The following is a 23,228-nucleotide window of genomic DNA, read 5'->3' as shown; positions in this document are numbered from 1 at the left end:
GTGCTTCTGGGCTTGTGATCCCTGGGGCACCCAGCAGCTCTCCAGAATGTACCAGAAACAAATTCTTAGGTATAACCCAAAACTGCAGAATCTTGATTGTAGGGGTAGGGCCCAATAATCTGAGTTCTAAAAAATCCTCCATGTGACTCTGATGCCCTGACACACTGCTTCTCAAAATAAGAGACCAAGGGACACCTCTGGGAATGGGACTAGGATGTAAATTCTGGTCCAGTGTATAGGATGAACCAGTGATTCTGCATGTGAGATAATGATGCTGATGCTGCTATTGGCTCTGATGCTGACCGGCCACAAGCCATTTTGAGTAGCAAAGGTCTAAAGGGAGAATCACTCTCCATATACATTTTTAGGCACACAGACACACCCACTCCTTTATTATCTACTATTTTTTAGAGAAAATGTAGATTAAGGGAAAAGTACCCCTGCCTGAAACTTGTTTAAGAAAGAGTCCCATGCTCCCAAAGCTGGTCTCAAACTTGCTAAGTAGTGGAGGATGGCCTTGAACTTCTGATCCTTCTCCCCTAACTTCCTTGTGCTGGAATGACACAATTTGCACCACTATGCCCAATTTATGTGGCATAAAAAATCAAACCCAGGGCACTCCACCAACTGGGCTATGGCACTGACAGTTTGCCAGGCCTTGGTCCCTCTTAACCTCATATCCTTGCCCCCACCTCTCCAGCCTGCAGGCTCCAATTATAATTTCATAGGTGCCCTATCTCCCCAGTATACCCAACCCTCCACCCTCATCTGAGAGCCAGAAGCTAGGTCAGCCCATTGTCCACTTCTTCAATCTCCACCTGTGCCTGACACGCCTGCCTCGGAATCCCTCAGCCTGGGACTCAAGACCCAGATCAGAGTGTGGGCAGATATGGCGCCCCTACACAAGACACAACACAAGCCTAGAACGGGATCTGTTCATCCTTTATCTCCTGTGGAGTCAGCGTCCCTCCAGGGCCCGATCTCGTGCGATAACGGCCTCTTCGAACTTGATCATGAGTGTGGTCCCCTTGTGCCAGTGCGCTGTAACCTTGGCAGGGAAGCCGCTGTGCGTGAGCACAGCCTCCACAATGCCCGCCGTGAAGCTGGCACAGTTGAGCGTGCTGTTCTCCTTGGGCACCGAAATGTAGGTGTTGATGAGCGGCTCCCTCTCAATGATGTAGAAAGTGCGGGCGTCATCATTGGCCTGCTCCAGCTTGTCGGCCTCCTTGCCAAACAGAGCCTTCCACACTGCGCCCTTGACGAACAGTAGCGCACCCAGCACCTTGGTCTCACGCCGGGCACCCTTTTCACGGGCCACCAGGGCATCCAGGACTCGGGCGCCCACCTGGCGGCCTAGGGCAGCCAGGCGTGCCTGAAGCTCGGCCACTGAGAAGACGCGGCTCTGACAGTGCTGCACCAGCTCGGAGAAGAGAAGGGCAAAGGCACTCAGGCTCACCTCGGTGCGCGGCCGCACCAGTGCACGCTCCAGCAGCGCTGACTTCCCGCGTGTGAAACGAGCCTCCATGCTGCCGCCCTGCAGGAAGACCAAAAGTCAGGGTAGGGTGATGGATGGATGAGACCTGGCACCAAGGGCCAGAGGGAGAACCAGGAGGGGCTCCAAGAAGCCCACATAACCCACAGCGTTGGGGACTATAGTGCCAAAGAGATGAGAAGGAAAGCCGGCACTCAATCTGCTGGTAAAACGTACCCCATAAGGATTAGCAAGCAAGCATAACTATTAGAGGCAGAGCTTTCTAATCTTGCCAGCAATGAGGGAAAGAAGAGATGTGAGGACTAGAGAAGATGGGGAGATGCTCAGTACTGAGAGCATGTACTTCTCTAGCAAAGCACTTGAGTTCAATGCCCAGCATCCAGTTCCAGTGGCTCACAACCACCTGTAACTCTAGCTGCAGGGAGAATCAATGCCTCTGGCTCTGTGGGCACTGCACTTGCATGCACAAACTCACACTCAGACACACGTCCATAAACATAATTAAAAATTAAAAAAGAAATCTTTAAAGGGGAGCAATGGAAACTACCTCAAAGTTGGAGACCCAAGAGATTTCTTATTCAGAAAAAGCACTTGGAGCTGGGGATATGGCTCAGTCAGCCCATGCTCACCTAGCATGCATGAAATCCTAGATTCAATCCCCAGCGCCACATAAAGCCAGGTATAGTGACACACTCTTCCAATCCCAGGACTCAGGAGGTGGAAGCAGAGGCAGAAAGATCAGGTGTTGGGGGTCACCCTCTGCTACATATGGAGTTTCAAAGTAACCCGGGCTACATGAGACCTTGTCTCCAAAAAACAGATGGCTCAGGAGTTAAGATCATTTGTTGCTTTGTAGAAGGTCTGGGTTTGAATTCGGGCACCTATAGGGTGATACATGGCCTTCTGTAACTAGTTCTAGGAGATACTCTGCCCGCTGAAGGTCCCAGGCTCACACATTGTACACATAGTCAGGCAGAACACCATACACATAAAATAAACCTCAAACTATCAACAGAGCTGGCAAGACGGCTCCGAGTAAAGACACTTGCCTGATAACCCCAGTTTGATCCCCAGAACTCACACAGTGGGAGGAGAGAATAAACTCAAAAGTCGTCCTCTGACCTCCATGCACACTCACGAACACACAAACACGAAATGAATAAAAATGTCATTTTTATGAAGTTAGCACATGGCTGGGGAATGGCTAAAACTTAAGATGGCATATAGAGGTGACATGAAACTGGGTGTTGAGGTGCACACCTGTATGCAACCCCAGCACTCGGGCTGGGGCAGTATGATGGCAGAAAGAGGCCAGCCCAAGTGAGTCCCAGGACTGCCTAGGCCACAGTAAAGCCATCTTCACTACCCAGAATTGGATTCACCATGACAAACACACCTCTGGATTTCCAGATACGTTTAACTAGGGGAGGATCCATTCGGAACGTGGGCACCACCCCGCAGGGATGAATAAAAAGGACTAAGTCATCTGATCATACCACTCGTCTCTCTGCTTTCTGACTGTGGATGCAATGCAACCAACTGCCTCAGGCTCCTGCCATGTCTTGCCAATGGTCATATAAACAAACCTTTCCTTCTTTTGGTTGCTTGTGTCAGGTATTCGACCATACAGCAACAATGAGAAAAGCACTAATACACCTGCCTTTAAAGCGGAGGGTTGAGGAGTGCAGAGGAGACAGATGGTCTCCCTGGCTGGCGTGTGCTCTAGCCCTGACTACCCTGAAGACCTTCCTGCTCAACCCCTCCAGGAAAGCAAGTGACTGACAGAAAGGGGCAGGGGTGAATCATGGCCAAGCCAGGAGAGTGTGCAGAAAATCCCCAACCCTATATCGGAGCACGGAGCGGGGGCGGGGGGGGGGCGCGAAGGTGTCAATTTGTCAGGAAGGAAGCCATCTCCACGGTGACCCTTAACTAAAGAAGAGACCACGTTGGGACTCCCACCAACTCTCTAGAAAGCTGCACGGATGGTGGGGAAACTAGTGGAGAAGCCGGGAGGCGGCGCTGGGAGCCTCCGGGCCTCCCGTGCCCGCATCAGGGAGCCACAGCTGTGAATGGGGACCGAAATGGAATTCCGAGGTTGAAGGAAAGACTTCCCGGGGGTGCAGCCTTCGTCACTCCTGGGGGACGGACTGCAGCCGACAACCCGCCCCTACAAAGCGTGTCCTAGGGACCCGGTCTTGGGAGATCAGGATGCTGGGGAGGAGACCGGGCAGAGCGCGCCACACGGCTGCTCGGCTGAGCTGTTCGAGGGCCAGGACCCCGAACCCGCATCACCCCGAAAACCCAAAGCAGACTGACCCGGGAACGCTGCTCCGGACGCACAGAGAAAAAACGAGCCCCTCCAGCGAGGGAGTAGAGTCTCGGGCCCGGAAAAGTCTCAACCGGAACCAGGCTGCCGTAGGTTCCGCGGAACTTCTTGACGGCGTCGTAAAAGGCCCCTGAGTGCGCAGGCGTGTGTGGGAGGGGTGACGGGTGACCGAGAGCGGCCGCGAGGGGGCGCGCGTGTCCTCCCAGGCCCGCGACCCAGAGCTCTGGTCGTCTCTGGGCTAGGAGATGCTGCTTTGGGAGTCGGTCTTGAGAAGGAGTACATGCATGCCTGCGGGTACATGTTTTCTTATGAATATCCGTGAGGTGGAGGTGTGATGTATTTGCTCGCGGTTCACCCAGATATGTATTTTACCTCTTATGAAGGACACTTAATCTGGTGGTGTTTTTCCATCTTCCACAAAAGATGTGGCTTCAATGCTTTAGTAACAAAAGTAGGGTAATTGTTGTGTATGTGTATTTGTATGGTCAGGAGTGGAAGTCATAGACAACTTGCAGGAATGGGTTCTCCCCTTCCATGAGTATCAAACCTAAGCCAACAGCCTCAGCATCAGGCAGTTTTACCTGCAGAGCCATCTGACAAACTTTATATTTCCTTTGTGTGTCTGTGTCCCATGTGCCCAAGCTCCTGTGTGAGAAGCCAGAGGTTGGCACTGAGTGGCTATCTCTATCACTCTTGGACTTACTTTTAAGACAGTGTCCATCTTAGTGAACCTGGGGTAACCATTTCTGCTGATTTCCAGCATCTCTGCCCCCACAAACACCTCAGCAGTTCTGGGTTTACAGGTGGGCACCAACACACCCAGGTTTTTGGTTTTTTGTTTGTTTGTTTGTTTGTTTTAATGTAGGCACTGGGAATCAAATTCAGGTATTCATGCTTGTATTTTATCCACTGAGACTCCTCCTAGCCCCTAATTTTTTGTGCTGTTTATTGGTTAGTTCTTGGTTCTTTGAAAGAACTTTGCTGCATAGCCCAAGCTGGCTTCCTGGACAATGGTTAGCCCTGCTCTTCCAGTGTTTAGCCCACCTTGATAAGAGGAAATACAAAAGGCAGAAAGAATGTAGGTCATTTCCTCCTGACATCTATTCATATCTCCAACAGCTACGTGTTTAATTGATTTAGTTTCCAGTGCTGGAGATGAAACACGGGGCCCCACACAGGCCCCTCAACCATGTCCCAGCCCCACATGCTTAATTTAAAACCTCCTAGCAGCCACGTTTTAAAAGGTATAAAACAGTAAGCTAAATTGTTTGGTTTTTTCTGTGCTAGGTGTGGAGTTCGGGGCCACACATGTGCTGAGCAAAAGTTCTATGGATGAGCCACACCCTCAATTCTAAGCTCATTTTAATAGTGGGTGTGTGCTCTTGTGCGTGCTCCAGTGTGTGCATGGGTGCAGATATATGCAGAAACATGCATGTAACCAGGCATAGGGGGCACACACCTTCAATAAATACCAGCATTCAATAGACAGAGACAGGTGATCTCAGTGAGTTCAAGGGCAGCCTGACCTACATAGGGAGTTCCAGGCCAGCCTGGGCTACATAATGAGATCCTGTCTCAACAGAGAGCAAGAGAAGGAAAAGGAAGAGGTCATGTGCCTGTGGAGACCAGAGGTCAACCTTGGCTGTTTAGACCAGACTGACATCAAACTCACAGCTCCGCCTTCCTCTGCCTCCTGATTGCTAGGATTAAAGGCATGCACCACCACACCTGGTTTTGGTTTCATTTTTGAAATAGGGTCCCTTGCAGGGATTTGGAGCTCCCCAATTCAGCCAGGGTGACTGTGCTCCAGGGATCCCCTGGCTCTGTCTCCTCAGCACTGAGATTACTGTTGTATGCCAATGTGTCTGACCTTTCATGTGGGTTCTGGGAATAGACGTCGGCCCTCATCCTTGTGCAGTGGGCACTCTAAAGAGTGGATCGTTCCTGGAGGGACCCTTGAACTTCGGGATGCCCCCCTTCAGACCTTGGGTTAGGCACAGACCACACCCAAACACCAATTTCCAAGCACAAACCAAACATGAAGAGACCCTTTATTAAGCAAGACGAAGAGACAAGGCGGCTGAATCTTAATCAAGCAGAAACAGCAGCAAGTGTTAATTATAAGAGGGAAAAGGGGGAGGTCTGTGTTTGAATGAACTAGGATGTGTTGGTAAATTCTGATTGGGTATAATAATTTTGATTGCTGGGCCTTGGTGTTTTGATTGTTGGACCTTGGTGATCAGTCTCAGGAATGAGTCAGTGGCCAAATAAGGAATAGACCTTGGGGCTAGCTTTAGGGATGTAATCTAACAGTTTATCGAGGAAGGGGTAAAGGCAATACCTGCCCATGCCATGTTTGCCATGCTCCAGCCTGCTAGAGCCCTTCACCTTCCTGGCCCACAATACTATCTTATTAATGTTTTATTACATTTTGGGGGCTGGAGAGATGGCTCAGTGGTTAAGGGAGCACAGTGGGGGCTCCCTTCCAGACCCTGAATTAGGCACAAACCACACCCTTACAGCCTTATTAAGATCCTTTATTAAAAAAAAAAAAAAAAGATCCTTTATTTAGTGGGGAAGAAAAATTAAAGTGGCTGCTTTCTGATTCTGGCAGAAAAACAGCAGCAAATGACCTTGCAGGTGTCATTTTTAAGAAGAGAAAAAGGGTCTGTGTTAGAATGGGCTAGGATGCAATGATAAAGGAGACAGAGAATCAGGGAGAAGAGAACAGGGACAAGGGGAAGTAGGCAGGGGTGAGACGAAGGACTGCCTCCGGATGGAGAGGAGACAGACATGGCACATAGGCAAATGGTTTATAAAGGTAAAGGGGGGGACCCCATGTTAGGATGAGGTGTTCAGTTTTAATTGGACATGTTAATTAGGTGAGCCAAAGGGGGCTTCTGATTGCTGGACTTTGGTAGTCAGCCTCAGGAGGAGGAAGTGACCAAATAAGGGAATAGATCTTAGTGGCTGGCTTTAGGAATATAAAGTAGCAGTTTTTAGCAAAGCAGGTGGAATGGGGGAGAAGGCAAGGCCTGCCAGAGTCACATGCTCGAGTGGGCTAGTGTCCCTTCAAAGAGTACTTATTGCTCTTGCAGAGGACTAAGGTTCAATTCCCAGCACCCACATGATGGTTCATCCTGGGATTCATTGCTCTCTTCTGACCTCTACAGGCACGAGGCATGCATGTGGTACATATACATACATGCAGTCAGTTCATACTTGCAGTCAAAGCACCCATAGCATAAAGTGAATAAATCTAATTTTAAGTTTTTTATAACTGTATTACATCTTTATTAATTTTGTGTGCATGTATGTGTGTGTACCACAGTGTGAGTAGAAGTCAGAGGACAACTTTTGTGAGTCGTTTTTCTTCTTCCATCATTTGAGTCCTGGGGATAGAACTCAGGTTGGCAGCCCAGTACTGTTTTTAATTAGTATAATACCTCCCATATGGTCCTGGTGGGTTTTTATCAATTTGACACAAATCTAGACATACTTGGGAAGAGGAACCTTGATTGAGAAGCTGCCTCCATCAATTACCTAAGGCAAGTCTTTGGGGTACTTTCTCAGTTGGTGTGGAAGGACCTGGTTCACTGTGGCAGATGATCCTGGGTTATATAAGAAAATGGGCGGAGCAAGCCAGTAAGTAGAGATCTTCCAGTCCTTCTACTTCATTTCCTGCCTCGAGTTCCTGCCCTGACTTCCTCAGATGATGAACTGCCATGTGATCATGTAAGCCAAACAGACCCATTCCTCCCCAAGTTGCTTTTGGTCATGGTACTTTATCACAACAATAGAAACCCTAACTAAGACACAAAATATTATCATTTCATCACATAGATGCTATTTTAAAATCATTAAAGAAACTCTTATGAGCTGGGCAGTGGTAGTGCTGACCTTTAACCCCAGCACTTGGGAGGCAGAGGCAGGTGGATCTCTCTTGTGAGGAACTAGAAAAACCTACTTGGCCTCAAAGATTCCAATTTTAAGAAAGGGTCACCATCTTAAAATATCTAGATTCCGGGGACTGAACCCAGTCCCAGAAATGTGCTGTGGCAGTAGAAATTCCAGGGAGCACCCTAGATGCAGCCAATCAGAAGACAGGGCAGTAAGTCCCAGATGTACTACAAGCTTCCTGTCTGCAATTCATGGTTTCCAGATGTATCATGGTTTACAGATACCCTGCTGACTGTTTATGAGTTGGCACCAATGGCCTGACCCATAATTTTTAAAAATCCCCTTGCCCCGTACTTACTGACCCAATCCTAAAACACCAAGGCATGCAACCCCCCTACTTATGGTCTCCTTCCCTTTAAAAACTCGAGCTCCTTTGTGTTCCAAGCTGTGCTCCCTGCCTCCGCTGCAGGGGAGTGTGGGGTTTTGCCATCAGAAGTTAACTCCGAATTGACCTTTGTATGAGCCAGCGCATGCCTTTAATCCCAGCACTCTGGAGGCAGAGGCAGGCGGATCTCTGTGGGTTCCAGGCCAGCCTGGTCTCCAGAGCAAGTGCCAGGATAGGCTCCAAAGCTACACAGAGAAACCCTGTCTTGAAAAACCAAAAAAAAAAAAAAAAAAAAAAAAAAAAAAAAAGACCCTTGTGTGATTGCATGGGACTGTGACTCCTTGTGGTTTTTTTAGAAGGTTCTGCATGAGTTCAAGCCAGCCTGATCTACAGAGTGAGTGCCAGGACAGCCAGTGCTATACAGAGAAACACTGTCTCAAAAAACGAAGGAAGGAAGGAAGGAAGGAAGGAAGGAAGGAAGGAAGGAAGGAAGGAAGGAAACTGGGCATGATAGTATATACCTGTAATCCCAGATACTCAGGAGGCTGAGGCAGGAGGATTGCTTGGAGGCCAGCCTAAGCAATACTACCAAGATTCTCCCAATAAATAAATATTATAGTGGATACCGAGGTAACATTTTTTCTTTTCCTTTCCCTTTTTCTTTGCCTCTTGTCTTTTGTCGTTGCCATTTCCTCCTAGTGTTAAAAACCAAGTGTGGCCAGGTGGGCAGAAGACAGCCACAGGTCCACCGGGCACCCCTCAGCCAGGCGAGGCAGGCACCACTATGATGAACAGGTATGTGGTAGAGAAATCGGAGAGAAGGAGGAGGCATGGTTTGTGTGCTGTGGAGAAAAATCGAAGCTGAAGACGCAATGAGGGTGAGGAACAGGCTGAAAAGGTGGCCTACACTGCCACCTGGGGCATATGATATCCAGACTTGTGCTGCTGCCATGGCCCTAATGCAGCCAGGGTCTGTGATTATGTCTGTGGCCTGTGTTATCACAAAGTCTGAGCCACCAGCTGAGGTCATGTTGATGTCAGAGGGCCATGCCACCCATAGTGCCATACTAATCTTAGTGGCCTACACTGCCACTCGGGGACATGATGACATCCAGGCCCCAGCTGTGGCAGAGGGCCATGCTTGGGTCTGTGGCCCTACTACAGCAAAGGTCTTCATTGATGTCAGTAGCCTGTGTTACCATGGGGGGTGCATGGGAGAGCTGTCCCAGCCTAGGAACCAGAGAGTTGGTCCCACCCCTCACCAGCTGCCTCAGCAGGAGAGCTGTCATCTCCCCACCCCTAGAACTGGCCCCAGTGGCATGGGAATAGGAGAGCTAACCACACCCCTCACCATTCTGGCTGGAGAGCTGATGCTGACCCTCCTGGTGGAGACCCAGACTGACCAACTCAGCTACCATCCAGGCCCACACCAAGGGCTTTGAGTTGGCCCACTCCACATCTACCCCCATCTGTGACCTGCTGGAGTGTGTGAAGGGACTGGTCCTGCAGAACCATAGCTGCAGGATCTCCATGACTCGGGGCAATGGCAGGATACCCTGGAGGAGTTACTATGAGGGTCCAGTATTGATATACCAGAAGCCAAAGGCCTTGAACCAGACTAACAACTCATTACAATGAACATTTGCGAGTAAAGCTATTTGGGCAAAAGGACCTACAGCATGATACACAGCAGCTCCCAAGGCCACTACAACAAATGAATATGTGATGGAGAGGTTGGAAAGATAGAGGAGCTAAGTGTTTGGGATTTTTTAAAATTCTTTTTCTTTTGAAGGGGGCTGCTACAAGGGTGAAAGGAGTACATGGAGTGGCTGAGAGATGGATGGGAGGGATTAGAGTCCATGATGTGATGTTCCCAAAGAATCAATTAAAAATTATGTTAATAAAAAAGTGTGTATTTGGGCTGGAGAGATGGCTCAGAGGTTAAGAGCACTGACTGTTCTTCCAGAGATTCTGAGTTCAATTCCCGGCAACCACAACCATCCATTATGAGATCTTGTGCCCTCTGCTGGCATGTAGGCAGAAGACTGTATACAAAATAAATAAAATCTTTAAAAAAAAAAAGTGTGTATTTTCAGGTAGACACAGCTCAGCTCATACTACCCACACTTGAAGAATAAGACATCTGCTGCTGACATCATGAGTGGGGAATGTTATCATTTTAGCGAGGCCAGGTGTTCACGCTTTTAATGGCAGCATTTATCAGACAGAGGCAGGTGGATTTCTGTGAGTTTGAGGCCAGCCTGGTTTACATAGCAAACTCCACACCAGCCACATAGTGAGGCCTTGTCCCAAGCAAAACAAAACACCGTCCCCTGAAAAAAGAGAAAAGGAACCCTGATACAGTGACCCACGCCTGTAACCTCAGCATTTGGGAGACTGAGGGAGAATGACTTCAAAGCCAGCCAAGGTTATAGAATAAGATCTTGTCCCAAAAGAACCAATGGGATAAAAAGTGAGAGAGAAAAGAGGATACTGGAGTTCCATTGATCAGATTGCTGGCCTCCCATGCACAAAGCCCTCCCTGGGTTTGATCCTCTACACTGAGTAAGCTGAGCATGGTGGTGGACATCTGTAATGGCAGAACTTGGGAGACAAAGGCAAGAGATCAAATTCTAGGTTGTCCTCAACTACATGTTGAGTACGAGGCCAGCCTGGGGTACATGAGACCCTGTCTGAAGGGCACAGAGGGAAGAAGGAAAGGAAGAGAAACGGAAAGGGAGGGAGAGGGGGTGGAGCAAGAGGAGGAGGAGGAAGAGGAGGAGAGTAGATTGATTGCCTCATTGAGGGGGGGTGAGAACTATAAATTTTGATTTGAGTTTTCTGGCTAAATTGGGTTCTCTTTGGAGAGCTCCTCTATTCTGAGGCCATATTCTGTCTATCCAGAAAAGGTCAATGTAACAGAGATTCCAGCCAGCCATTAAGTGACAACTGACATCTGAACTCCCAACCCCAGATTATATAAACAGATCACAAATGACTGTTCTGATGGGCAGAGGCAAGGGCAAACTGCAGTTGCCTAATTCTCTTGCTTGAATAGGTCTAAAACTTGGGAGACAGACCCTGGGCCTCCTAACCAGCCTAGCCTAATCAGCATGTTCCAGGCAAGTTAGAAACCCTGCCTCAGAAAACCAAGTTAGGGAAGGGGCAGTGACATGGCTTTATGAGTAAAAGTGCTTGCAGCTAAGCACAGCGACCTCTAGACAGAGCCTCATAGACACTGGTAGATGGGTTCTTCTAGGTAATTCTTGATCCTGTTCAGGTAACTAGCAAGATTAACCATCAACTTCAGGCTTTCACACATCAATGCCTACCTGATGTCTGCCAATGTATTTGACAAGCGTTTTGTATCGACTATCTAATAACCCCCCCCCAAATAACCATAATTACAGGTTGTTGGGTTTTTGTTTTTTTTTAAGTCAGGCAGATATATATATATCCCAAGATGGTTTTGAACTTGCAGCAATCCTCCTGCCTCTGTCCTATCAGTGTAAACACACAATTCTCACTTCAAAAGAGATAAGAGATAGTTTATTCTGGAGGCCATGGCCCAGGGAACAGATTTATGTCCCCCAAATTCTATGCTGCTATAATAGAAGTCTATAAAGTCTTTCAAGCACCAGAACAAAAAGTCAGAAATCAACACGCCAGGGCGGGAAGATCTGACTCAAACAGAATCTTGAGGGCCATGTGGTCGAGTTTAAAATGAAAAGCCGAGGGCAGACAAACTAGGTTTCAGGGCTGGCAAGGTGCCCTAGGAGAACAAAGACAATAAGCTGTCATGGAGGTTAGCCTCACGTGGTGGAGGCTGGAGCGTTAGAAAAATGCTTAGGAACCCAAGCCAGACCGTTAGGGAATTTAACAGCATACTCAGACTGAGGCCATCATCCTGAAAGAAAAGAAAAATAAAAGGGGAGTGCTTATAGACTCGGATGAACCTAATTAGCTCAACCTGTACTGGGGGAAGGAGAATTACTTCATCTGAAGGTGAAGCCACCTCCCCACGGTGATCCCCTTACCAGGACCCTGTTCTGCCCCTAGTGCATTAACGTTTTGGGGAGGAGACAAGGACGGTCTCCACCTAGAGAAAACTATCGCCACAGCAGACCAAGAAGCGACGGCCGGCGGGGGGAGCGGGGCAGGGGGAGGGGAGGAAGATTCCAGGAAAGGATCTCGGAAGCGGAGGCGACGTGGTGCCCCGGGCGCTTCTCTGGGTGAAGCAACGACAGACACTCTAGTGGAATTGGGTTAAAGGGTCCTTCCCCACTACGCATGCACCAGGACCCGTGTTTGCAGGTGTGCAGCTGGGCGGTACTGCAGACCAGCCGGGAAGGAGATTGTGAAGAACGCGTGGGAGACCCCTCCCTCCACCTGTATGCTCTGGGATGCTGAGCTGGGCTACTCCAAGACCGGTGCCTTGAGACCTCCCCGTTACCCCCAGAACAATCCAAAGCCGATAGAATGGGAGATGCAGCTGAAATGCACAGGGAAAGGATGAAGCCGTTGCAGTCAGGGCCGGGGTCTCACTGAAACTGCACCGGGTGCACGGTTCGCAAGCGCTTTGAGTCATAAAAAGGGTGCCTGGGGAAGGGAGAGCGAGATGCACACCCAGGCTGTGCGGGAGAGCAGCCGCAAGGGGGCGTGCGTGTCTACCCAGCTGTCTGTGTGTGTTTGTGTGTGTAGCTAGACTTCGCATATAAGAGGCAACATACAGTCTTTGTCTTTCTCAGTCTGACTTATTTCACGTAACACAATGATTTCCAGTTCCATTCATTTTCCTGCAAATTTCATTTTTCGTTGGTGCTGAATAAATTCCATCGTGTATATATGCACCACATTTCATGGCCATCAGTTGAAGGACATCTAGGTTGTTTCCATTTCCTGGCTATTGTGAGAAGAGCAACAATAAGCTCTATTCTATTATGTGTTGCATGGATGTTGTATGTGTGTGCGGGTCAGAGGGGGTTCTCCTCTCCCACTGTGTGGGTCCCAGGGATGGAATTCAGGTAAGGCTCAGCCAAGTGCTTTAAATTCTGAACCAGCTCACTGCCCACCCCAATTTGTCTTTTGTAGCCAGAGCTGACCTTGAACTCATGATCCTCTCACCTCAGCCTCCCAAGTGATGGAATTACAGCCCAACTGCATCATGCCCGAATTATAGCACTGAGTGTTTTTGTCCCATCCCCAAATCCAAGCCCTAAACCCAGTCTCCCCACCATGTCCGCAAGCTCTGTCCCACAGGCAACCCAATAACAGCTCTAGAGTCATATCATTTCTCTGGGCGTTTATCTTCATGAGTCATAAAATTACAAGTGCAGGAATCAATGGGTTCCGGTGTACATGCTCTGAACACACAGGTAACACGGCCAAGAACACTAGCAATGACCCCCACCCACCACAGTACATCCCCAGGGTGTATATTACCCATCTCTACGGTGACACACACACAAAATAGCCAGATGCACACATACACACTCAACCTAATGATGAGATACATCCCACATGTCACCTACACCCACAGTCATAATGACATACTTTCGGGGGCTTCATGGGAACAGCTATCCACCAGAACACGCCTATCATCATATATGCCAGGCTATACACCCATGTGGCCCATAAAGAGTAGCACATGCTGGGACTTCTATGTTCTCTTTCCATCACAACACCTTCCCCTTGGATACATGGAAACTCCATACGCCACAAAATGTTCACTTACATACACGCACCCTCCCACACTCATTCCCCTGGATGGATAATCTTCTCTATGCAGATGAATGTCAGACTCACACTCACGATGGGCACCCCCATTTGCTATCTTCACTAGGAGGTGCAATCATGAGTCCTTCCAGGTGTGTCTGTACTGCCCTCTTATTTACTGAGAATTGGGCTCTGTCAGAGAGGAGAGACCTGAAGTCAGGCAGACCAGCACCACTCTGGAACTCCACCCCAGTCTACCTCCCTGGCCCCGGCTTACGAGCAAGTGCTTTCTTCTCTAACGCCTCGAGGGCTTTCTTGATTCCGGTTATATCTGGTGGGAGAGAAGGGACAGGCAAATCTGGGGTGGGGACTCAGACAAAGCCCCGACATCATTAGCAATTTCCAGTTTGAGTGAAGCAGATTCAGATATTGGAGGTTCACAGTACTGGAATGGTGTGTGTGTGTGTCTGTGTGTGTGTGTGGTGTGTGCCTGTGTATATGTTCATAAGTGTTTGCACTTGTGTATGCAAATATGTGAAGAGGTCAGGAGCAGACATCAGTCAGCTCTTTTCTTTTTTTGGGGTGGGGGTGGGGGTTGAGACAGGGTTTCTCTGTGTAGCTTTGGAGCCTATCCTGGCACTGGCTCTGTGACCAGGCTGGCCTCGAACTCACAGAGATCTGACCGCCTCTGCTTCCCGAGTGCTGGGATTAAAGGTGAGCATCACCAACACCTAGCCGCCAGCTCTTGTCTTTAGGACTATCTTCCTTATTTTTTGAAACAGTGTCTTTCATTGAACCTCACCCTTTTGGCTAGACTGGTTGACCAGTAAGCCACATATATCTGCCTACCTCTACCACCACCACCCTTGCCCAACCGCTGGGGTTATGCGCCTGTGCCACCATGCCCAACTCTTATATGAGTCCTGGGAACCTAAACTCGGGTCCTTGTGTTGTGCTTTTCTGACTGGGTCACCTCCAGAGCCCCACCAGTGTTTAAACACCCCCTTCCTTGAACTCACAGGAAACATCTATTGCCCCCTTCCAGTCCAGAGAGCAGGACCCACCCACCTCCTCCTTGAGTAACCAGCACCCTGTTTGTTCTGCGCATCCAAACAAATTCACCCAAAGAGGGCAGGCCTGCAAGGAATACCTGATGGCACCGTCTTCAGCTTGTCATTTCCACTCCGCACTTGGCTCAAGACCATGACAATGTTATTCTTGGCCTCCTGGATGTCCTTCTGGACAGCTTTCCAATGATCGCTTTGCTGGTTCTGGCAGCTCAGGACAATGCTTGAAACTGAGGGCATGGAGTTTGAGGTGTTCAGGTGACCACCTCGCTCCTGTCCCCACCAGCACCACTTTGGGCCCCCTGCACCTCCCACTCACCATTCGAAAGCTCCCCTCTCAAGCTCCACAGCTCCCTGGACATTTCAGAATCTGTTTAGGAGAGGATAGGAAAGCTTTTAAGGCTCCATCCCCATTTTAGCCTTCTTGGAAATGAAGTTGAGGGAAGGGAAAGGAACCCTCTCCCTTCCACAACCCCATCCCTATCCCAGCTCCCAAGATGACTTACTTTTGACCAGAACCAAAGCAGAGAGGATGATGCATGATAAAAAAATGAGAGCAAGGAGGACATACAAGATCATGATGGTTCGGTGCAACCAAGGTGGGATCTGAGTTGTGGCCAGTGACGGCTTGAGCTGGGCTAGGACAGAAACACAGGACATGTGAGCTACAGAGCCCAGCCCCACCAGCCGGCCATCAGTACTGTCTGTAACACCTATTGCCAGCATCAAGGACCAAGGACATCCCCAGTCAGTCAGCATCAGTACTACCAACTTGTATTCTATTTTGTTTTGTTTCGTTTTTCGAGGCAGAGTTTCTCTGTGTAGCTCTATAGACCAAACTGGCCTTGAACTCACAGAGGGCGACTGCCTCTGCCTCCCGAGTGCTGGGATTAAAGGTGTGTGCCACCACTGCCCAGCAACTTGTTTTCTTTACATTGTGACCCTCACATCCCTCTCAACAAATTCTGTCACCCAAATATTAAAAGCACAACCAACAGCACCACCAGAAACATTCTCAGAAACCCCACCCCCATCATCTCAGCTACAAAGCTGCCCCCACCAAAGTACCATTACAGAGAGAGAGAGAGAGAGAGAGAGAGAGAGAGAGAGAGAGAGAGAGAGAGAGAATATGAGAGAGAGAAAGAAAGAGAGGGGGCAGAGGGTATCCTCCTCTGTCACTCTCCACCTATTTCTTCGAGGCAGAGACTCTCCTGTTTATTCAACGAGGCTGGGAACCAGCATGCCACAGTGACCCTCTTGTCTCCACCATCAGAGCTGGGGTTACAGGCATACACAGGACACCTGGTTTGTCCTGTGGATACTGGAATCTGAACTCTAGTCCTCATCCTTGTGCAGCATCACTTTTAATGAATGAGTGATCCACCTCACCAGTGCCACAATCTAGTTAGTTAGTTAAGGTTTCCCGTACCCCAGGCTAGCCTCCAACTCTCTATGGTGCCTAGGATGACCTTTAACTTCTGCTTTGACCTGGGATAATAGGTCTGCACCCACACCCAGTTTATACAGAGCTGGGGTCTGAACCGGGACTTTGTGCATGCTGGGCAAGCACTCTACCAAATGAGCCACAACCCCATCTGCATCACCACCTTTAGCCAACACCACACTCCCCAGCACTCACCCCCTCCACACACTCCTTAAGTTTGGGATGGGATGGGCAAGCAAGTGTCTGCTCACCTTGTTTCGTGGGTGCTGATTGATTGAGTTTGAGCTGGTCCTTGTTTCTGTAGGTCAAGGTTATATTCTCGTAGTCAGGATTGTGAGCACCTGTGTATGATTTGGTGAGAGGAGATGCTGAGACTCATCCAGATATTGGAGAGTTGGTGGGGGAACTCAATCTAGGGGATTTTAATGAAGCAGGCATGAAGAACAAAAATCAGCTTTACAGTAAAGCAGTGCAGGTGTTGTGAGCCCCTTGAAGGAAGGAGCTCTTCTGTCCTGAGGGCTCGAACCTCAAGTTTCTTCATTTCCCCTCTCACCTCTGGTGTCCTTACCTTCATTATGGCCTGGCTTCCTCCGGTTCTTATCCTGGGAGGCTGATGCCTGCATTCTGCTTCGTTGATTCAAGTAGATTACCACAGCCTTGGGCCCTGGACCTCCTAAGTGTCCACACATCCCCACCTACCGGAAGGCGTCAAGACAGATGGGGAAATCTGAGGGTGGAGGGGAGGGAAGAAGGCTTCGTCTCCTCCTTTCAGGGATCCACAACAGATCTCCTGCTCAGAGGCATCTTCAGCCTCCACATCAGGAGAGTCTTCAGAATAACAGGAGTTTCGTGGATGGACAAGAAGGGACCCTTCTTGTGGGAAGATGTGGGAACAGAAGAGAGATTTTTGAGGAAGCCAGAGGGTCTGGGTAGAAGACAGACAGATGGAATGTGCCTGACTTCATCTCCTTGACTTTTGTGTATGGGAGTGGGAGGGGAGGAGACAGGGACAACCCAGCTATGGATCCTCAAGCAATGGCACCTTGTTTTTAAGGCGACATCTCTCACTAGCCTGGAGCTCACCAAGTAGGCAAGGCTGGCTGGCCAGCAAGCCCTGACAATCCCTCTTTCCACCTCCCCTGTTGGGTTACACTTGTGTCCCACATGACCAGCTTTTCTTCCATGTTTTCTCTCTATACACACACACACACACACACACACACACACACACAACTCAGATCAACTCAGAATCTGTCTTTTAGAACACCAGCTGAGTTCCACCTCCCCACAAACACCTTCCCTCTCCAGCCCCACTCCATAGTCCAACCCCGCCCCATCCAAGTTCTACTTTTCATGTAAGCACCACATGTTAGCCAATTGCACCACAGGAGCCAAGCTCACACTCTCAGAGCACCATGAAGAGCAAAGCGGATGTAAGGCAAGAAGGGAAAACCACATTGATGCCACACCTACTTCTCCTACTGAGGGCACCCATATCCTTAACATTTGCCCTGATGCAGTCCTCACAGTATTCTCCCCTCCATGTGGACACACCAGAAGAGAAAAGGCACTCACTCCATCTATCTGCTCCCCTACCTGGTTCACACACATGCATACATGCACATTCAAACCTCCAAATGCCTTCAGTCACAGCTCCTGTATGTATGCCACACTCTCCTTTATATTCTTTTGTAAATACGCATGCACATTTGCATATCTGTCTGTGATGTCTTGTTTTTCTTTTTGTATTAATTGTTATTTAAATTAAAAACAATCTTATTTTACATTTATATACCAATCCCAGTTCCCTCTTCCTCCCATCCTCCCATTCCCCGGCCAACTTCCCCATCCCACCCCCCATCTACTCCTCCTAGAATCCTCACCCCTACTGACTAGTGTCCATGGTGCTGGAAGGTACTCTGTTGCAGGTGTTCTTGTCCCACTGATGCTTCTCAGCCCCAAAATAAGCACACAAAGACTTATATTAATCATTAAACTGTTAAAGCCCGATGACTAGGGCTTCTTATTGGCTAACTGTGTCTTAATAATCAACCCATTTCTATTAATCTATGTATTTCTACATGAACTTATCTTAACTGAGACCTCCTGGCGCACCCTATCCTCCTGGTTTCCACATGGCATCTGTTTCACAGTCTTCCTCTGCCTAGCTGTCCCAGAATTCTCTTTGTCTTCTTGTCCTGCCTATCTTCCTGCCTCATTGGCCAAACAGTATTTTATTCATCAACCAATAAGAGAAGCATAGATACAGAAGGACATCCCCCATCAGTGCTCTGCCCGCTACCACAGAAAAAGGGTAACCACTATCCCAGCTACTAGCCCTATGACCCACAACAGTGACCTTCCTGAAAGATAAGCTGATGCTGGCACAGACATTGTGGGAGTAACCAACAACTATCTGATTGGCTTTGAGGTCCACTCTGTGAGGTGGTACCCTTGCCTAAGTGGTTGTGGGCCTGGGGAAAAACTGAATACTATTGTTATAAAGGAACATAGCAATAAAATGTCTCCAAGTAACATTCTGTAATACCCAAAGATTAGTGTCTTGTTCAGCCATTTTTTTTCATTTTTTTTTTTACTACTTCCTGCAGTAAATGGTGAAAGACTTAAAAATTAGCAAAGAAATATAGCCCAGAAACTGACCAAGTCTACTACTATGACTTAGTGCCTGGAATTTACCAGCCACCAGCAATTACTCCCTTACAAGGCCATAAGATAACTGAGTACCAAGAAATCCCAGATGGCCACCCTCCCCGAGGGGCTCATGAAGGAAACAGATTGCCCCACTGGCCAATGTGTCAATCATTAACAATGAAGGGTCCCTGTGAAACAAAGAGATAGCTACCATTAGTTAGCACATCCTGAGGTCTGCAGGTTTTACAACTGGTGGGGTCAGGAGGCTATCTGATTCCCATGCCTCCCCTTAAGACAAAGGGCTTCCTAGGAACCCATGACTCTGGTCACTATTCAACGGATAGAGAGTCGAGGCCCCTCCCTAAGCTTATGGTTTTTGCCTTTAAAAACGCCTGTGCCTGGGGGACGGGGCTGCTCTCTAGACTGCATGCTGAGAGAGCCCGTTTATACAAACGTCTACCTTTCATTAAAGCCTCTTGCTGTTTGCATCAAGTTTCTGCCTCCTCCATGGTGGTGGGGGTGGCCGCAGTCCTGGGAAAAGATTCTGGAGGCCTAAGCTTCAGGGGGTCTTACAATGGGAGGTAACAAAGAGACCCAAACCTGGACAGTGTTCATAGTGAGAGTCTTTGGAACATTCAGTCCTAAATGGAATGTTTTCCTCAAACCTTTCTCCCTCTGGACTCAGGGAGCTATGCAGGAAAGGAGAGAAAAGATTTTAAGAGGTAGAGGAAGTAGATGACATGAAGGAAGCAGTGTGTTCCGGACCGATGTCTTCAGGACTGTGGACGGAGCCAGCTGTACAGTCCCGGGTCCGATTCTGAGTGGAGGTGTGTGGACTAGGGAAGTTTAATTACTCAACGACGCTAATGCTGAGACAGGAAACACCATATCATCTCAGGAGGGCTCCCAGCTGACGCCGAGCAGCCACAGTTTATTGAGAAGTCCATTTAAATAGTCCTCCAAGGGCAGGGACAACATCAGGAAGCATCCATCATTATGCATATCGCTAACAACAAGTGATTCTGTTACCTAAACAACTCTTGGTCAGGTAGGCAGAGTATTCAGCCCAGGTATGGACCTACTCAAGGCTTAAGCTACAGAGATGCAAATTAGGGGGCATATCATCCTGAGGCCATGGTAAACAGTAGCAGCCCTAGTGGCAATCAACAATACAACGGTGACCCGGAGCTTCCAGAGACTGGGACCCAAAATATTCCATAACAGAGATATTCGGTCCCCCACAGCAGCGTCTGCCAGACAAAGCAGGACTCACATACATATGGATGCACAGAGAGAGCAGCAGCACACACAAGACCTGTGCAGGTAGGTCCAATCCCAGATGGGGTCCCAGAACAGAGAGGGGAAAGTAGGGGACATGGGCTCCCACACCTAACCAAAAAGCTCTCTCCACTTGACAACTGCTTGCAAAGGAAAATTTGCTTTTCTCAAATGGAGTCTCACTGGTTTAATGAAACACACTTAGGGGCAGGCCCCATGCACAGAAAGAACTCAATGTTTTGTTTTGTTTTGTTTTAAATGATTTAATTGTTTTCTTTTTTTTTTTGAAAGATTTATTTATTAAGTATACAGTGTTCTGCCTGCATGTATGCCTGCAGACCAGAAGAGGGCACCAGATCTCATTACAGATGGTTATGAGCCACCATGTGATTGCTGGGAATTGAACTCAGGACCTCTGGAAGAGCAGTCAGTGCTCTTAACCTCTGAGTCATCTCTCCAGCCCTCAAAGGTGTTTTTTCAGACTTTTGTTTCATCGTTTTTATCTTACTGGCCTTTTTCTTGTACATCATGCTTTCCAATTTTGTGTTTTATGGATTGTTTTTGTTGTTGTTTTATTTTGTTTTTATTTATTTGGTTTTTTGAGACAGGGTTTCTATGTGGCTTTGGAGGCTGTCCTGGAACTAGCTATTGTAGACCAGGCTGGTCTTGAATTCACAAAGATCCTCCTGCCTCTGCCTCCTGAGTACTGGGATTAGAGGCATGTGCCACCGACACCCGGATTTTTTTTAAAAAAATTGTTTTTTTTATTTTGTTTTGGTTTAGGTGTGTGTGTGTGTGTACACACACGCACGCACGCACCCACGCATGCGCAGGCACGTTTCTTGTGTTTTTTTCTTTTCTTTTTTGTTATTATGGGTTTGAGCGTTTTAGGGGGGTATTTTTGTTTGTTTTGTTGTTTCAAGATTTGGTTTCTCTTTTCTAAAGAGAGAGGTGTGTAGCTGGATGGATGGGGAGCATGGCAGGGGATGGGAAGAAGAGGCCCTGGTAGAATAAATTGTATGAAAACAACTTTCAAAATCAAAAACAATTTAAAATATTTTATTAATTCATACATTGTGATGGTGTCTTACTGTGTAGCACTGCCTAGCATGGAACTCACTATGTAGACCAGGATGGCTTTACACTAATAGTCTGTTTCTACTTTCCAAGTACTGGGATTAAAGGTATAAGACCACCACACCTGGCCTGATTAGTTTTATTTTTAATTATGTGTGGGTCTGTGCATGTGAGGGTAAGGGCCCGTAGAGACCAGAAGGGGGGGGTCACACATCCCTGGAGTAATAGGTGATTGTGCTGGGAATTGAACTTGGATCCCCTGAAAAAGCAATGCATTCTGTTAACAGTTGGTTCATCTTTCTCCAGTCCCCAACTAGTTTCATACTTTATTTTTATTTACTGTGCATTGGTGTTTTGCCTGCATGTCTGTGTGAGGGTGTCAGATCCCCTAAAACTGGAGTTACAGACAGCCGTCAGCTGCCATGTGGGTGCTGAGAATTGAGCCTGGGTCCTCTGGAAGAGCAGCTAGTGCTCTTAATCACTGAACAATCTCTCCAGTCCCCAACCCCTAATTTTTGTTTACATTTTATTTATTTACATATTTATTTATTTTTGTTTTGTTTCTCAAGACAGGGTTTCTCTCTGTATCCCTGGCTGTTATTCTTTTGTTTAAGCTGCAGCTGCTAATATAAAGAAAGGAACAATGGATAAACAACCCATGTGGAGTTTATTTACCAGAAAAGGGGAGAGAGGGGGATGGGTAGTCAGCCAACCCAAGAGGAGTCGAAAGGAAGAGAGCGAGGGATGGGTGGCAGGACCTTTTAAAGGAAAGGTCGCAATGCATGGCGGGTGAGTGAGTGCCCCGTTGTTAGGGGGCGGGGTCAGGGTCATCCAGGTGTTTTGTTCTTACAATCCCTGCTGTTGTTTATTATAAAAGCTTAAACAAAAGAATAACACTGGCTATCCTGGAACTGGCTTTGTATACCAGGCTGGCCTCGAATTCAGAGATCCACCTGCCTGTGCCTCCTAAGGGCTGGGATTAAAGGTGTGTGCCTGATTCCCCTTAAGTTTCTTGTGTGTAGATTTGTTGTTATTATTCTTCTCTTTTATTTTTTTTTTCAAGACAGGCTCTCACTATGTAGCTCTGGCTGTCCTAGAACTCACTCTGTAGACCAGGCTGGACTCAAACTCACAGAGATCTGTAACAATAAGTCTTTACTCCAAAGCTGCCCGAGGAGTTCCACCTGCCACCACATTAAGGTCCCAAGTAACACAGAGAGACTTATATTGGGTACAAATGCTGTTTGGCCAATGACTAGGATTTCTCATCTGCTAGCTCAGTCTTAACTATCATAAATTTATATATTTTATAAGACTTATCAGACGCCAGCGGAATTGTCCTGTCTTCCCAGGCTCACATGGTGACTCCACAAAGACCAGGAGGAAGAGAGAAGGGAATGACTTCCTTCTTGCCCTTGCTTATATATGAGTCTCCCTGCTATGTCACTTACTGCCTGGATCACCACTTTTTTACTACATTTCCCAGAATCCTCCTTGACTCCTAGTCCCGCCTAACTTGCTGCCTCACTGGCCAAACAGTACTTTATTTATCATCCAATAAGACAAACACATTCACAGAAGCACTTTCCCCATCAGAGATCCACCTGCCTCTGCCTCTGCCTCTGCCTCTGCCTCTGCCTCTGCCTCTGCCTCTGCCTCTGCCTCTGGAGTGTTGTGATAAAAGGCATGATAGAGAAAAAAAGTTTCAATGCTATATAGCAATCCACATACATCTCCTTCTCCACTAAAGAAACCAGGTAAGACTCATGTCCACTTTACCATGCATTTTTATCATTACCATCAGCAGCAACATCATCATCTCATTCTGTATTTCCAGCCCCTCATCTTGGATTTGCCCCTGCCCTCTCCCCATCCCCACCCCTCTGCTCCAG

At 48.1% G+C, this 23,228-nt stretch overlaps 2 protein-coding genes across 2 annotated transcripts; both read right to left on the bottom strand.

The window, feature by feature from the left end:
* Positions 1-357: 357 nt before the first annotated feature.
* Positions 358-3,938, bottom strand: Trappc5 (trafficking protein particle complex 5). Its single transcript, XM_027415798.2, has 2 exons — positions 3,809-3,938; positions 358-1,534 (listed from the first exon to the last, which is right to left on the bottom strand). The coding sequence occupies exon 2, from the start codon at positions 1,523-1,525 to the stop codon at positions 959-961; it is 567 nt and encodes a 188-aa protein (XP_027271599.1). The 5' UTR covers positions 1,526-1,534; positions 3,809-3,938; the 3' UTR covers positions 358-958.
* Positions 3,459-17,005, bottom strand: Mcemp1 (mast cell expressed membrane protein 1). The gene is made up of 8 exons (XM_035444162.1): positions 16,898-17,005; positions 16,581-16,670; positions 15,392-15,523; positions 15,205-15,255; positions 14,969-15,115; positions 14,096-14,149; positions 3,717-3,948; positions 3,459-3,627 (listed from the first exon to the last, which is right to left on the bottom strand). Exons 1-8 carry the CDS (start codon positions 16,950-16,952, stop codon positions 3,459-3,461), a joined length of 930 nt encoding a protein of 309 aa, XP_035300053.1. The 5' UTR covers positions 16,953-17,005.
* Between the last annotated feature and the right edge of the window lie 6,223 nt (positions 17,006-23,228).

The sequence above is a fragment of the Cricetulus griseus genome, chromosome 4, assembly GCF_003668045.3.
Source record: "Cricetulus griseus strain 17A/GY chromosome 4, alternate assembly CriGri-PICRH-1.0, whole genome shotgun sequence".
NCBI classification, from domain to species: domain Eukaryota; kingdom Metazoa; phylum Chordata; class Mammalia; order Rodentia; family Cricetidae; genus Cricetulus; species Cricetulus griseus.
The sequence above is the reverse complement of the archived record's forward strand: the minus strand, read 5'-3'. Positions and strand labels throughout refer to the sequence as shown.